General features: G+C 40.3%; 1 protein-coding gene across 8 annotated transcripts in view; it reads left to right on the forward strand.

Moving 5' to 3' along the window:
• Positions 1–990: 990 nt before the first annotated feature.
• Positions 991–17,361, forward strand: part of ANKRD10 (ankyrin repeat domain 10) — a 38,226-nt gene continuing 21,855 nt past the window's right edge. Inside the window, exons 1-3 of one of the 8 annotated variants that reach the window (XM_074815287.1) lie at positions 991–1,346; positions 7,209–7,361; positions 15,552–15,643. In XM_074815287.1, coding sequence (XP_074671388.1) covers positions 1,146–1,346; positions 7,209–7,361; positions 15,552–15,643 — 446 coding nt within the window. In that variant the 5' untranslated portion in view covers positions 991–1,145. Of the gene's footprint in view, positions 1,347–7,208; positions 15,644–17,361 lie in introns of those variants that run through there. The other 7 variants (XM_074815288.1, XM_074815289.1, XM_074815294.1 and 4 more) reach the window with 7 other exon arrangements.

A 17,361-nucleotide genomic window follows, 5' to 3' on the forward strand; every position in this document is an offset into this window, starting at 1 on the left:
TACTACTGTCAGAAAAGTAGTTCACAAATACTTTTGACAGAAAATAATTGGGGATAACCAACAAAGGTTTCCTAAAGTTTCTGTGGAGTCATTACTCACAGACTGGTTTCTCCTTGCAGTTAAAAATTTGGCATTATTTAAATCAGGCACTAACAAGGTTATCCTTTGGTTTGCCATCCATTATGCAGCACAAACCCATAGCGATCTCCGAGTGCTGAAGTTCGCTTGAAAGCACTTGAGTGGTGTATGGAAACACCGCAACTGAATATTCAGATATGAGGTCAGGGCCCCAAGCAAGGAAACATGCCACACACACCAACAGTCCCTTGGAGATGAGGCAGGTCTGCTGAGGTGAACAAGATTACTTGGTGCCTGGAAGAGAGTTTGATGAGGTATGGTTTGTTTCCATCAAATCTGCTTCCATGGGTGCTTTTACACAGACAAACACCATTCCCTTAACTACTGCTGCTAGCTGCACAGGCGCTCTGGGGAGTTCCATCACCCTGTGGGACAGCGTTCAGACCACCTCAGCGCGCCGACAGTCAGCACCGCGTCCTCCGGGCAGGCCGACTCCACCGCCCCTGGAAGTCTTCCCTGGGCAGACTTCAGCTGCGCGGAGACAGAAGCGGCAACACGGCCCGCTCCTCCCGCCGCGCCGGCTCGCTCGCTGGCTGTCTGGCCAGCTGGCTCTCCCCGGCCAGCCCAGAGGCGCCGACCTCGGAGAGGCCGCTCCCGCCCTGCCTCAGAGGCTGCTGCCAAACCAGCCCCCTCAGGCGGTGGCGGTGACGGTAGCGGCGAGAGCACTCCCGCTTCAGGCAACGGAAAACACGGCCGCGAGGGCGGGCGGGCGAGCAGGCCAGCGCGCGCGCGCGCGCGCGCTTCCCGCCGCGCCCTGCCTCGCGCCCGCTCCGCCAGCGCTCCCCGCTCCCCCTTCCCCGCCCGCGAGGGGCGGGGCGGCGCGCGCGGCCCCGCCCCGCTTCCTTTGTGCTCGGGCAGCCAGCGGCTGCCGCAGTCGCAGCCGCTTCCAGCCTGGGCAGCGCGCCCCTGCCCACCCGCTTCTTTTCTCCCCCCCTTCTTCCTACTCCCCCTCCCCTCGCCACCCCTCTCACCGCTTTCCCCCTGCCCGCCCGCCCTCCCGCTCGGCCATGTCGCTGGGAGCCGGCCCCGAGGCGGGTTTCTCCAGCGAGGAGCTGCTGACCCTGCGCTTCCCCCTGCACCGCGCCTGCCGCGATGGGGACCTGCCCGCCTTGTGCGCGCTGCTCCAGAGCTCGCCCCGCTCCGACTTGGCGGCCGAGGATTCCTTCTACGGCTGGACGCCCATCCACTGGGCCGCGCACTTCGGCAAGGTGGGGCCCGGCCCGGCTCGGCCGGCGAAGCGAGGGCGGCGGCGGGAGCGGGCGGGGTGAAGGGGAAGGAGGGCGCGAGTCCCGCTCGCGCGCAACGCGGCGCCATCTTTGCCCCTTGCGCGCGCTCTGCCGGGAGGCGCCCGCCGCGACGCCCTCCTGTCCCTGTGCCCGTCGTCGTCGTGTCCGTGTCGTGTGTCGTGCCCCCCCCCCCCCAATCTGCCGCTCGTTGCTCCTCCGGGGATGGGGCGGGAGGGGGGAGCGTCGCGGCGCTTGGCGTCTTTCCCGCCCCCGCGGTCAGCGAGGCGGGGGTGGGGTGGACCGTGGGGCTGGCGGCACCTGCCGTCCCCGAACCGGCCATCCCCTCCCCGGCGGCGGCGGGAGCGGCCCCTTCTTTTCGTCGCCTTCCTGGCTGCCAGAAGCGGGAGCCGGGCTTTCAAACGGCGCCCGGGCCACCGGCACAGGGCGGCGGGAGCCAAGGGGGAGGAGGAGGGGCAGGGGGCTCCTCCCACGCTGACCCCTCCGGCCACCCGGGGCGAGAGGGCCTGCCGAGGCGGCCACCCCTGTAAAACACCCCCAACACCCCCCCCCCCCCCCCCCTTCCTTCCCGCCTAGCTGCATGCTTTGTCTGCGGAGCCTACTCACGGTCCTTATCGTCCTTATGCTCCGCACCTGGAGACTGTTTTGTTGTGTCTCTGTTATGACTACTGACTCGTTAGGAGTTTGGGAAGAAGATGCCGGTGCTTGTAAAGCACTCCTCTGTTGCCTTCAGTAGGAAAAACTGTGGTTTATACGCGTGCTAATCCGAGTATGGAATTAACTGCGTTGACATCGTTGCACTGCAGAAAAGATCAAAACATAAGGAGTAGCAGCACTTAAAGTCCTAAGACGAGTGGTATCTTAATGATTTTATGTAGGCCTTTCCTGTTTCTAATGCGGTGAGTGTTCCAGGCTGTGCAGAATTCCAGCCTAGAGGGTTGGGGTTTGCCTTTCTTCCTCATTGGCTTGTCTGGATTTGGATTTTGAGAGGCTTTTCTTGTTCTCCCTCCCATTTACAATATATTTCTATTTGATTATTAATTGTGTGCTGGAGAAGGAAAATGAATGTACTTAGGCAGTTGTCATGGTTTATAAAAGTACGTTAAGAGATGGCTTCTGTATGTTCAGTGATCTTATCTGCAGTACTTGTTTGAGAGACATTTTAGAAACATAGTTAAGTAGTCCTTCAGTCTTAAAAACAAACCAAAAAACCCCAAACCCACAAAACCAAAACCTAAAGCAGCCTTTTATCTGTTCAGAAAGGAGCTAATAATCTTCTACACTCCTACACAAAAAAAAATGGAGTGCCTTAAATTTTATCATGAAGTATGCTCATAGAAGATGTGAAGAAACTAATTTGGCATTACAGTCTCCTCTTTTTCAGTCTCCTACGAATATCTCTTCAGTACATGCTTGTGGCAGTCTTGCTTTTGTCTTGGAAGTCTGTGTTGTTTTGTCTTTTCCTTTAAGCATCTTCAGCTTTCTACTAACCTAGGTTATGTGAGTTTTTGTGTATGTTCCAGTTTTTCTGGAAGAGACTCTTGCAGAAACAGCTAAGGAAGGGAACAAGTCATTCTGCAAGATACTGTGTTTATATTTCCCATGTTCATTCTTAGGTATCAGCAAAATTTGATACGTGTTTTTTGCTGTTGTTGCATATAAGGGGGGAGAAAATCTGGCAAGTGAAATGAGACTTGCAAAGATGACATAGGCTACAAATGGGTTTTATACAATTTTGCATATCTGTACTTTCCTAAAAGCTTTGTGACAAGGTCTAGGCAATTTCAATTTATGGAAGTTACCTGCATGTTTTATAGTCTTGTTAGGTAGTGTTCCTTTGTCTGAGCCAGAGACAATGCAACACACTTGAAAAAGTTACAGTAACGTTTTTGGATCCCAAACTCGACTGAGTTTGTGTTTGTGTGGCATGGTTACTTTTACCTTTCACCAGTTAATAGAAGGTTTCCAGCAGTGAAACAACAGCTGTTCTCAGCATATGCATGTCTTATGTTTTTATGTATTTTTTTCCAAATTCAGAGTCATCAAAACTTCCAGTGGAGAGTTATTCTATTTCTCAAAGTATTAGAGTTTTAAAACATTAGTTTTTGAAATGTTCATTAGTAGTTACTAATGATAGTAGTTGCTCTTCTTTGTTTTTGTAACATTTGTTGGATTTTTCACTTGCTTTTTTTTTTCTGAAAGAAATTAAATAGTGACAGAACTTCATGGCTGTCCTTCTGATTTAGGGCCATTTAGCAGCGTAGTCAACCAGACATGTATCAGTTCAAACTGCAGCTCTGTATGAGGTTGACATAACAAAACTCATTTAGATTTGTCATTTCTTCTCATTTCCAGAAGTTCTTGTGAAACAACTCATTGTAAGCAGTGAAATCTAAACCGGTTCATAGATGTACACACAGGTGTGCATGCTCACGCAGCATCAGTCTAGGGTTCGTGAACTTTTAACAGTATAGAGATGTTTCTTTCCCTTTGCCTGTTGCACAGTTTAAACATAGAAGAAAGCCCTCGTGTCAAAGGACAGTAAAAAATAATTTTAGAAGAAAGCTGTATAGGACTGCATTCTTGCATGCAGTTGTAGATGTGCTGCAGTAAGGAAGTAGCAGCGATTGTCAAGTTCTGTTAGAAATGAGTATGTGGAAGAGGAAAGATAGCTTGTTTTGGGAATACTGATGTAATAACTCCATTTTTATTGGTATGAGTATCTTAAGACTAAAAATGAAAACAGTATTTTTAATAGCTTGCTCTGAAACATACTTCTGCAGCTTGCAAGTAATAAATAAAATGCCAGCAAAGTCAATTGAAAGCAATAGGTATTACAACCAGTGTTTCTGGTTGTAGTATCTGGAGTTTTAATGACATCATGGACCTCTTTTTAGAGATAGTAGCAAATCCAAATTTACTTGCTGTGTTGAGAATTTGTGGTGGAGTTTGCATTTTCAGGTCATTCCATGATGGCAGAGGAGTGCTCGTATCCTGAGATGTAAATTAATTCCCATTAGAGTTGCTGTATTCCAATTAGTTAATTATATAGTGCTCTAAATTACCCTGGCATTCTGTAGATTTCCAAGAAGGTGGGTCAGAATGTAAAATTGTTAACAATCTAAAGCTACCAGAGAATTAGGAAATGAAGGGCTTGTGTAAAAAATGAAGTCACTGTTAATTCAATTTGTTTTATGCTAACCTTAATTTAATTGTTCTTTTTAACAACTTGCACATGTATTTCTATTTTCCCTGGCCATATCTATCTGCTTGTACTCTTCTCCTACTTTTAGTTTTGCCATTTGAATGTTTACATTTTAGGAAGCAAAATAGTAGTAAGTACATTCTGTTTCTTTTGGAACAAAAGTAGTACCGATAAAAAATGCCTCTCTTTTCCTTGGTATTTTGCTGGTGTTGTGGCCTGTGTGGAGGCCTGTCTTTCTTCATTAAATCAGTTTAACCTCTGCTTTAGATTTAACAATACAGTGGAAAATATGTTCTAAAAAATTATTTAATGAAAGCAGACCTGTGTGTCCTGATCTCAAGCATAAATTATCAAGTGAGGTATTGTTTTTTTGTTATGTTGACTTTTCCTATCCACAGTAGTAGTTTACCTCAATCTTCCGTAATGTTGGAAGAAGCAGGTTTTTCTGACAGCCATGATGCAGAAGACCCCATACTTCAGCTTTTAATAGGGTGAAATGTTATCTTCATTGTTAAAACCCTGTAAGAGAGAATGGGGGGAAAAAAGGCACACGAGAAAAAGCAACATTTAAACATGGAGTTGTATAGATAATCATGATGTGTAGCCATCTTATAAAGTGGATATAAACACTGCAAGATGTCGCTGGTGAACCAGTCCAGTGTTTTTCGCCTTTCAGTTGATGGGCTATAATGCCTGTCTAATTATGGAAACTCTTTCAGCCGGTTTCTGTGCAGGAAATACTATTCTTTCCTGAAATTGTAATGCTTGTCTGAAAGTGTTTTCAAATTAATTCTGTGAAGTTGGTTGTTTTTAAAACTGGCTGCACTTTATTTCTGTTTGCAGTTGTAGTAGAGGAACCTCTTGGTGTAGCTGGAGTTTTTTTCCATCACATCACTTAATAATTACAGTATTACCATTATTAAGGATTATCAGCAGTATTAGGGATGCTAGCATGTGATCACCAAATAAAGTCTAAGATTAGCAAATACAAAATGTATTTGGGTAGTCTAGCATTAGAATTGTAAGTTTTCTTACACCAATTTTTCAGTGTAAATGTTTTTTGCAGTAAAAGTACTTGTTCACTTTTGAAAAGGTACTTCATCTTTGGTAGTGTTGAGGATTATGGAGCTAGATTCATTAATACTGCAGTATTTCAGTCACCTTTAGCCTTGCACATTTACTTCATGTAATTAGTGAGTTAATGGGTACATCCATGTCTAGTGTCAAGTCCATTGCAGTCCAAAAAAAGCACTTCTGTATATCCTAAAGGAAAGGGTTCATAGGTGTGTGTTTGAACTATGTGGGGGGAGGAAACTGTTGAAGTTTGCAATATGTTTGCAAAACTAGTATAAAACACTTCACTACAGTGGTTGGTACTTTTGTGTACTGTAATTCATCCAAGTTCAGGAATTTACAGGTTAAGAAAAGATAGAAACTGACATACAGCAGTAGAGAAGAACATTGGAATTGTGATGTTTGTGCTTCTATCTGAATCAAGCTGCCAGCTGACTTTCTGATGCTTTTTAACAGACTATTGCATGTCTGTGGTATGGCTAACATTTTCTTCAACTGTGAGAGACTGACCCATACATTTTCTGTGTTATATGAACCAGTGCCCTGAGTCAGTGTGGTGGTTTTTTATTTTGCTGTTGCATGGGTTTGCAGTGGTGTTTGTTTTCTAACCACAATAAATGGAAAGCCAGACTAAACTGTTTATTTTAGCATAGTGCATTTTCCTATCAACAAAAAGACAATGTTACCATGTGACAGGAAAGGAGCATTTTTCTGACTATTTTTGAAAGTTGAGGTCATTGTGGCTGTGGTTTGCCTAGCTTCTACAAATGTGATGTTATGAACATTTAAAAATAGTAGCTGAATATCTGACACTTCTGGTTAGTATGGTGGGGAAAAAAATATAGTGTGACAAAATACTGCAATTTTTTTACAACGAAGGGAGCTTTTCTTTTTTGGTATTGCCACAAGCACGCAACCTACTTTGTTTTTAACAGCTCTTCAGCTGTAATAACAGGAAAATGGTGAAAAGAATTGATTCCTTTTATAGATCTAGCATGGTACTAACAGTATTAGTTTTCATTAGTGATCTGCCTGTGTTGCTATAGGAAAACATTAAAAAAATGTAAAATCTTTCTTGTGTTTTTCTGGTTTACCTTCCTCTAATCTCTCCTGAGAATACATCTGTGTATCTCCTAATGTTTGCCAAAACAAGAGTGCTGTTATCTGACAATGTCTGTTTAGCGTCAGGTTTGCAGCTTTGCTGGATCAGAACTCTTCTTTTTGTCTCCTTAACAAAAGTGAACCAAATAGCTCTTGTAGTCAGATCTGAGGTATTTATTTCCTCTTTTCCATCAGCCTGAAAATAAATGTTGGAATTCAGTTTTGGGAGTGATAATTAAGTACTTTTCAGGTATGGCCTACTGCCAGAGGAGGGAGGAGTACAAGGGCGAGGGTGGAAATACCGACATTCATATTCTCTCTTGGTTTGCATCCATGTAGTCTCACTAGTAAGTTTAGCTTTTCTAGAATTTTTACATTTAGTGTGTGCTAATTGTTATAGAACATCTGTGTAACACTTTTGGTTTTATTCCCTCATGTCTTTAAAGCTGGAGTGCCTAATGCAGTTAGTAAGAGCTGGAGCTTCTGTAAATGCCAGTACAACACGTTTTGCTCAAACACCAGCCCACATTGCTGCTTTTGGAGGACATCCACAGTGCCTGAATTGGTTGATTCAAGTGGGGGCCAACATAAACAAACAGGTATGGATTCGTGTGTATTTTGTGTCTACATATAGTTTTGGAAGAAGTGTCTTGGTCCCTTTTTACTACATGTATGATCCTTACATTCACATACAGATACATTATTTTTAACATCAGCTGAAGTCAAATGACTTAATTATCAGTTATAGACTGTCCCCATTATAGTAAAGATAGGACTAATAAATGCCCTTTAAGCTACTAAATGTTTGGGGGACATTTGTTTTAGGAATTGACATCTTGCTACTTCTTGAACAAAATGGTATGCTGCTCTGGTGTTGGCATTAGCAGAACTAGCAAATACTCTGATACTGTAATGCCTCTTTAGGGCAAAGAAAAAAGACTAGTGAGGAACCCTTTACTTATTCATTATGCTAAGAATTGAAAAATTCACCATTACCTACAGAACCATGAGACCTTTGTGGTACTTTTATGGTTTAGTCATACACCTAACTAGTAAGGTCTGCCATGGTTTGTTTTAAGGTGCATCTGGTTTCTTGCTGTTTTCCTTTTTAGATTATTTCCAAAGCTTTTCTAGTAACTTCCTGCAGATAGATCAGAAACATGTACTTTACTAACAAAGAATGAATGGGTGATTTTTTTTTAAATTTTTTTTAATAGTTTTCCATTACTTTTACTGTGTGGATTATTTATTTGGTAGCAGAGTGCATTAATATACCAAAATTCCTTTAAAAAACTTATACTCTGGTACAGTAACAGAATCGAGTGCTTAAAACTGTCATGCTTTTGGAGAAAATGTTTGCAGTACTGAATGGATCTGTTACGTATGCTGGGCATACCTAATGTGTGCCTTTATAACAGTACTCAAAATTATCATAATATTCTATGAGAGTAATTAATACTACAGCACATGCATTTATTAAAAGCTGTAGTATAGCACAGCATCCATAAAATGTCTGGTCTGTTAAATCATTCATCATACTTTTCTTAAAATATTTAATGGCCAGACTGTGTTTTATATACAGTAGAGTTAAGCTAAGTCTGCTGAAGAACTTGAACATTTGCATTTCTAGAATTTGGTGGTTCTTTTTTTTTAAGCTATGCAAAAATAAGAAATGGGGAAGTTTGTGTTGAGTTTTCAGAAAAGAAGGCTGGTGCATTGAGAACAGCTGTGAGACACCAGGAGAATTGTAGAAACAATGAAGGTGACTGGATGCAGAGGCTATAGATCGCATCTTCTCCTTGATACCTGACAAAAGTAACTTACGCAATAAGTTATTGCTGCGTAGTGGTAGAATCTTCAGAAGAGAAAATACAAGAACTATAAATGCATCTGGAGACCAGGTAAGAATGTAAAGAAACGGTGATTAGAGAGGAAACATGGCATGCACAGAATAAAGATGTACAAATATCTGCTAAATGAGAAGAGAAGAATGAATGAAAATGAATGAATGAGAAGAATGAAAGTTTCCAACTATGAGGATAAAGAGAAGAACTGACCAGTGAGGTTGAAATGGAGTTGAAGAACAAGCTTGCTGTCCTGGAACGTGATGGGGGAAAAAAAAAATCACATCTAGTGAGTGAGGTTATAGCAAAGAAGAAAGTAGCAGCTAGCCCCCAAAAGAAGAGGAGAAGAGTGCAGAGATATCTCTATGGGCTGAGGGCAACATGACTGTAAAGGAAAGCAGAAGGCGGTATAATATGCAGTTAAAAGTAGGCAGGAACCTCATTCCAGCTTGAAGTCACCAAGACTAGCCAGTGACTCGGGAGTCTTTATAAATTGATGGCCTGTCACCAGAGCAAGTCCAAGTAACAGGTCTTTGGTCCTTCACAGGAGGAAGAGAACTGTGGTTCTCAAGTTTTCAAACAGATAATGGTGATAGATCTGCCCTTAGAAGTCTATAGGATACTAAGTATTGACAGGCAAAGGTCACTAATATAGATGATACTGAGAGCTGACACAATGGAAGCCCTTTATGATGTTAATGGTAGGCTGAACTTACACTTGAATAAAACTACTTTTTTTTGCTCTCACAAAACATTAATTGAATTGAACATACAAGAAGAGGTGTTTTAGATTTGGTTGAATGAAAAAATAAGAAGATAGCACTAGTCAATTAAAATGGTAGTAGAAACAAAAAAAATCTTAAGTTCTTTGTTAGGATGCAACTGGTCAGTCACACTGGTTTCACATGCATGAGCACCAAAAGCTAGACAGTGTACCTTGGTGATACCTATTGCAGCAAACTCATCCCACAAATACTTGAAATGTTTCATACATGGCTATGTAAAGCATAGTGCATGCTTTGCTCTCCCCAGTTCCTTCCAGCTGTTTATTGAATTGCAGTCAAATTCTACTATTCTTGTTTGATTTGAACTGCTTAATAAATGATCTTGGTTCCTTACTTAACTTCCAAGCACTTTCAGGTGATCATCTAGGGCTTCCACCCACACTTCTGAGCTTTTGGAGCACTATTTCCTGATGTGTATTTTGTTTATTCCTTCCAGCTCGCTGACTGATGCTGTACTTCAGACAGACATAGTCACTGGCTAATGCTTGTGTGAGGACAAGTGTTCCATGGACACTGGATACAAAACACATGCTGAGAAAGATCTGGGAATACTTGATAATTAAACTAGTAAAACTTTCCTTCCAAACTGACTCCTGGTCATTGGCTACAGACTAATCCATCATCTCTGGAAAAAGAAAAGGATAGCTTCTGAAAAGGAATCCACTCAAGTCTCAGTCTTAACGTAAACCTCCGGTACTCAGTAGAATTTGCATGCACGCTTTCTCATATTTACCCCGAGGTATTGTATTGTAGCCCATGCTGCCTGCCCTGAAGTTTAGGAAATGCGTATCAGTGCTGGTGACAGTTGCCCAGGACACTTCTCAGGCAGCAGCAGTGAAGGACAAATGCTGAAAACTGCTTGTCCCAACTGTACCTTGTTCCCCAGATAAGTTCTGTGAGTATATCCTGTGATGCCCAGCCCTCTTATATACTTGTATGTGCTGGCTAGAACCATCTATCTCTATGATCAGTGAGCAGTTCTTCCCCCCCAGGATCACCATAAAAATTCACAGGAGAAAGCTGAAGTGCCAAGCAATTGTTTGTGTGTTTCTACCCAGCAGTGGACTCAGGAGAAAGTCCTACTATTTATTTTTTTTCTTCACTGGGCAGTGCCTGCTCATAGTTCTTAATAACATGACTTAAGAATTGCATTTGGCTACCTGCCTGCTCTGGTTCACTGAAACAGTGCAAAGCAATTATACTGCTACTTTATCTGAGATATTTTTTTTTTCCTGATTTTTTAATCCTGGTCACAATGCAGATTGATTCTGCGCTGTTGTACATATTAACATCAGATAATCATGAGTACTTTCTGATTGAAAAGCCTGTTACTTCATTTAAATATACTTTCCCTCTAGTCCCAGCCTATTAAACATTTCTATTGTATGTTGCCTGTGTTGACTGGCCAAAAAAACCAGTTTTGTGTGGCCTGTCTTAAAGAGAAGGGATGAGGAATACTGCATCCTTAAGGTGATGTTAACTTAGTTTTCATCCAGCCAGTTGCCATCATGTGGCAGTGATGGCAGATAGATTTAGGAGGGCTAGACTACCCATGCTAGCAAGAACTGTAAACATACTGATATCCTTGGTGGGGAGGAAGAAAACACTCATTTCTTTGGTATGTTAGAGGTTTGTATTTTAAACAACAATTTGGGTGAAATCCAGATAAAAATATTCCATCAGTTTTCATACCCAAAATTCAGAAGGAGAAACCATGATGATGATGAATTCCAAGCATTTTTAGTAAAGAATGAGGGGAAAAAAAATACTCCGTATTTTCCAGCTTCTAATTCTTGGCTTCAGAAAGGATAGGGTGCTGGGTCTAGGAAATCTGAACAGCTTTTGGAAATGTGATCTGCTGATAGAACTTGAAACTCAGTCAGTTGAGTTAAGGGAGTTTATACTTCTTGTCAGGTAAAATAGTGCTTCTGTGTCTTAGATAACTATGCTAGAAGTATTTTACAAGTGCTTGCAGAGTGTTGTGGTTTAACCTTGGTAGGCACCGAAGCACCACACAGGCTCATTCCCCCATGAAAAAACTCATGGGTTGAGGTAAAGACAGTTTAATAGGTAAAAGAAGAAACAAAGAAAAACAATCAAGGGATGATAAACCACAACCAAAAAATCCCACAGTTGCTTACCACTACCTTGCTGATGCCCAGCCAGTCCCCAAGCAATGACAGCTCTAGCAAACTCCATTCCCCCCGCCCCTGAGCTTTTGCTGAGCATGATGTCATATGGTATGGGATATTTTTCTGGTCAGTTTGGGTCAGTGGTCCCCACTGTGTCACCTCCAAGCTGCTTGTGCACCCCCAGCCCATGCCTGGCTAAAACATTGGTGTATTATCAACACTACTTTGGTCACAAATCCAAAAGCTACTATGAAGAAAATTAACTCTATCCCAGCCAAAACCAGTGCACATAACTGAAAGCTTTTGGTCTAAATGTGCATGAGGGCTTTTAGTTTTTAAAAGAAATATTTACAGGTAAGTAACTTTTTTTTTAAAAGGGGTGTAAAGGTACCAGAGTGAAATTTAACTGAATCCTACTCAGGGACTTAGAACTTGGAGAATGAAATGGGAAATTTGCTCTAAGTTCAACTGAAAGATCCTAAAGCCAACAGAAATTTGGATCCCAAAGAGACAGAAAGAGGGAAAACAGTAAAAATGGCTTTAGACTGAACTGAAATAATAATCACATCTAGAAGAGGCCTGAAAATAAGCAGAGTTTGAGAAAAATATTTAATCAGTAGAGGAAATGTCTTTTGAGGTTAAGCAGTGTAGTGAGGAAATGCAAGCTGATTAATCAAGCTGAGATAGATTTACTGATTTAAGCCAAAAAAGCAAAAGACTCTTCAGCCACATAAAAAGATAATAAGGAAGGAAGCTAGATACTTAGTAAAACAAAATAGAAGTCAAAGGTAGTCTAGTCATGACCTCAAGCTAGAGAAAACTGCTCTTGTCTTTGCAAAAGCATAGTCATGTTCCTCCAAGGGAAAGGAGGAGGGTGTTTGACAGTGGCAGTGAGTTGCAAAAAATAAATGTGCCTATCATGCCTCATGACTTTTTTCATCATCTCTTCAGGAGTGCTCTACATAAAATACTTAGTCTCCACAGAAGCAAATAAACTTGTGTTATCTTGAATGCTAAATTAATAAAACTGAATTGGTCTTTCTGCTCATTTATTTACAATGTGAATTCTGGATTGTGAGACAAGTTTGGGCTGTTGGTGCATTAGAAGGATAAATGGAACCCTGAAGAGTTCTAATCTAGATATGAAAGGCCACTACAAGTTACTGATGTTTCTCTTCCTGCAATATTATTACAGAAGGGATTATATCAAACTGAAGCACATATGGGAACTGTGGACAAGTAGAAGGATTATGAGGTATTATCAGGTATAATTAGGAATTTGCAGGGCCCCTCAAAATAAAATAACTTAGTTTGTTCCATATAGCCAAGAAAGAGATAGGGAAGAGGTGTCTTACATGTGAAAATGTGCTAGCAATCTAGACCTTGAACTGCTTTCAGAAGCTTCTTGGACAAACCTCTGCTATCTTGCTTTTTCTATTTGTTGCCATCCATTACAATTGGTGAATCAAACCAGAATTGTTCTGAGGCTCATAGAGTACTTTATCTTCCTCTGTATGCACAATTTTGGATGTGTTGAAAAATAAGTAAGCTTTAAAGCCATTTTTCAGTGGGAGATAGTCGGGGTTTTTTTCCCTTTCAGTCTAGCTCGTAGCCCAGAGAGAATTTCTTCTTTATAGAGCTAGGAGACTATTTCAGGAACTATTTTAGTGCAAGTAGATTTGGTCCCATAGGAGAACTTCAAAAGAAGATAACATTAGTGATGACTGAAATTTAGGTGCTGTAATTAAACGAACACTATAAAAATCTAAATCCGCATATTCTGTTGTTCTCCAAGTATTTTCTCAATTCCTTAGCTTTAGAGAAGAGACACACTTTCTGGGCCAGTGATTGAAAGAAGCCCTTCTCAAGACATATATTCTCTATTGAGATACTGACCTTTTTCTGGTGGTTGTGACGGGATTGTTAGCTGCTATAAGCTTAGCTTATTCTTGTAATGCAGTGGTGGGGCTAGTAGAGATTTTTGTCATCTTTGTCATACGCATGCCTAGTTGAGCTAACTTTCCCTAAACTGAACTTCATATTGAATGATTATCTTTTAAGTTAGAGTTGAGACTGTAAATACTAATGCTGAACAAGAGAGGCAAATCACTTCTTTTCTACACTTTTACCTCTTTAACAAAAGGTGGGGGAGAAGGGAAGCCATAACAAAATGATGAATCGAAGACTGCTTCCATGAAGGGAAGATGTATTACACTATGAAGAAAATCTTTCTGGATAAATTTCTGCCAAATTAATTTCCATGTATGACAGTTAATAAAATTGTTAAACACCTGTGTCTTCCTGTAACTTCGAGAAACGTTATAAATGGGAGAAATTATATAAACTTCATTGGAAAGCAGTCTTCTATTCATCAGCTACAGACAGCCACAGGAGGAAGAGCTGTATGGCTTTTCTAATCACTAAGGACTCCAAGGAGTTTTCTGCTCTTTTCTGTCTCCAGACTTTGTTAGCCTGAGCAATTTTCCTTAGTTTATAAGAAGGTAAACTTTGTCTGGTACCATTATCGTTCCCTGCTGGGGCTGCTATGTGGTTCTCTGTTTAGCTGAATATATGTCTTAAGTACTGGTGGACTGGCTTACGCTCAGTGAATTTGTAACTTAACGATAAAAATATTTTGCCATGAAATAAAATTGGCAAGTAGAAGACTGAGAGTATATAACACATAATTCAAAATTCATTTTCAAATTCTATTTACATGGTCTAAAAAGATGTGATTTAATTCTTCAGAAGCTTGGCAGACAGTGTAGAACACTTCTTTATCCACTAAGGTGGTAGTATGATCATATTTTTAATTTATTCACATTTCAAATAGAACTAAAGTATAACTGGTACTGTAGATTTAGCTGTGAACACTGTTATGTATGAAGACTGGTGAGTCAGTAAAGGTGCTGTGTTACTTTAACAGCTAGCATTGATATTTTAATAGAAGGAATGGGGAAGCAAAAATGAGGCACATGCAGCTAGAACATGTTTAATAGCAGTAGAGCAGAGAAGTAAAATGTTGAAAATTTGGGGAGAAGGAAAGAGGGTGGGAAGGAAAGGAAAAAAAAAAACTTGCTATCCATTGGAAGTGTTGAGGACACTGATAATTAAATCATGTAACAGACCAGTAACTGAACATTTACTTGCTACTTGAAGACCCTATTTTGTTAGATTCTTCTGTGATTCTTAATACTGATGGTTAATTGCAAGTACTGATTTTCATCTGCAGCCTGTAGATCATGATGCATGGAGTTTACCTGCTGCTTGTCAAGCTGCATTTGTAAAATTGCTGTAGATTCTCCCAGTTATCCGAAGATAGTTTGTAGAAAGGAGTTGCCTGAAAAGCAATACACTACTCCCAGTATGTTTGCGCATAACACGAAAAGATTAAATGATTGGGTGTGCTAGTTAAAAATAATGGAACATAAATGGATAGTCAGAAAATAAAAGAGTATAGGATGTGGGTCAGTGTGTATGTCTTGGGAGAGATCTGGCTTGTCCTGTGAATTCCGGGCATACTTCTATTACGCTGAAGTTATGCACACATAGTCTTCACCTGGTGAGTATTTGTGGTGCGGTACAGTATTGCGTGTGTCAGCAAGATCTGAAAGCAGTATAGTCCCACAAACTTGGCCACGCTGCTTCTGAATTCAAGATGGCTTGCTCAGTCCAGCATTCGGAAACAAAAGTGCTAGTAAATAAAGGTGTTTGAGTAACTTGTTACGGTGGTATATGTCGTGGGAATTTTTGACAAGTTTTGCTGAATATGACCCTGCTGATTGCCTAGTTATCGGATAAGGCATATCTTGTGAGTTAGATGCCCTCAACATTATTTCTTGCTAAATATCTAATGTACATGACAGCCTACTGCAAACTGTAAAATAATAATAAATTACCTGATGCATTTGCTAGCTAATAAATGCTGCTTTTATATATCTGCTTTCTTAATTAAAGTGAGTAACGTAAAAATAAGATTTTCATTTTTAGAAAGATTATGCTTGACAAAATGTAGTTTGTCTTTACAGGATTATGTTGGTGAAACTCCTATTCATAAAGCAGCACGGTCTGGTAGTATGGATTCCATAAGTGCCCTTGTGGCTCATGGTGCGCAAATAGAGTAAGTGAGGTTTTTTTTTTGTTGTTGTTGATTGTTGTGTGTTTAGATAACTAACTTAGACCAGTAAACATAGATACTAATGTCAGAAAGAAAAGTCAAAACAGCAGACACCTGATTAAAAAACAGCTAGACATGTTCAACTGTAACAAAGCCCAAGATGTTTTGCATGTCTAGTAAAGTTTATTTTACTTGATACCAGTGTGCTACATCAGTATTGCATTTATATCTGATATATTAAAATATTTATCACACTCCTGTCAGATGACCCCCCCATTGTACACTTTATCTAGTGTGTAGTTATTTTTTACAACAAATTTACACCTTGCACTGGTGAATAAATATAGAAAACAATGCTAAAGCAACATTATGTGCAAAATAGCATCTCACACACTCTTTGCAGTTAGTTTGATACTGTTTGTTAGTTTATTGTGTATTTGCCCTGTTAACTTTTTTCTTTAAAGGTTTATGTACTGCAAAAACATTCAGAAAATCTCACAAACTTTTGCAACTTACAGCATGGACAAAATGGATGCAGTTTTCACCTAGAAATGTTGAGTATAAGCTCTATGGCTTATAATAATGTAAATACTTTAGAAATTTGTTTTAATTAGAAATAGCCTTATTATCTTAAATTGTAACTAGTTACTGTATTTTAACCTGCAATATGAAACTTTTAAGTTATAAGTGAAATAAGAATCATGTAGTAAATTTCTTGTTTTACCCTTTGGTTTCCATCTTACTGTTTTTGTAATGCTGCCCTGATAAATCTACCATAAAATTTAACTCTTTCAATGGTATCATAGAGTAATCAGGAAATACAGTGCCTTTTAAGTTAATAGTAATGAGTAAATTGTTTTATATGAGGAGATCGCTTCATAGAAAAATGACACTGAAATAACTTAAGCAGCTGTCTCAGTTATTGACAAGTTCAGAAATCAGTCTTAAATTTATAAATTCCCATTTTGCACTCACTTTCAGATATCTTAAGATAAACTTGGATTTAAATTTACTGTGGAATCGAGCAAACCTTAATTATCATCATCAATTAGTATGTGATCTTGTGATTTTTACGAAGTGTCCAATCAAAAGAGAAGTTGTGGAACTGCGTAAACAGTGTGAAACGAGTAAGTTAGGAGTCTGATGTAAAGAAGAGGATGTGTTACATCCACAGGACTTTCAAAACAAGTAGCTGAGTAACTGAGGTTGGAGATGTGGCTGCAACTTCAACTTGCAAATTAAAATTTTGTCTTTCAAACATCATATTTGCAAGCCATAGGCAAAACATTTCTGTAAAACTTGGAGAGTGATATCTGCTTTTGACCAAAGCTATTTGCAGCAGAAGGTAGCGTAGGTTTATAGCACTTTTAGTGAACAGGAAATAATTTGAATTCTCAGTTTTCTAACTTTGAATTCCATCTGTGTTTCAGTAGGATAGACGTGTCACAAGTTCTATAGGTAATTAAATATCAGATCCTATCCAGGAAATGGTAAAATCAGGGATGCAAATGCAATAGGCTGGTGGAGCAACCCGTCCTTAATCATGTAGAGGATCAGAACTTGGCCCTAGCACCTGAGAGAACTAGCTATTGACTGATTGGGATGAGGATTTTTTTTCATAGAATCTAGTTTCCAGGCTAGGAATAAGGCCAAATTCATGTATATGCTTTTGATATTGATTAATTTGGGGTTATCTGGGTTTGAAAACTGGCCCCATATCT

This window comes from Strix aluco, chromosome 2 (genome assembly GCF_031877795.1).
Source record: "Strix aluco isolate bStrAlu1 chromosome 2, bStrAlu1.hap1, whole genome shotgun sequence".
In the NCBI taxonomy this organism is placed as follows: domain Eukaryota; kingdom Metazoa; phylum Chordata; class Aves; order Strigiformes; family Strigidae; genus Strix; species Strix aluco.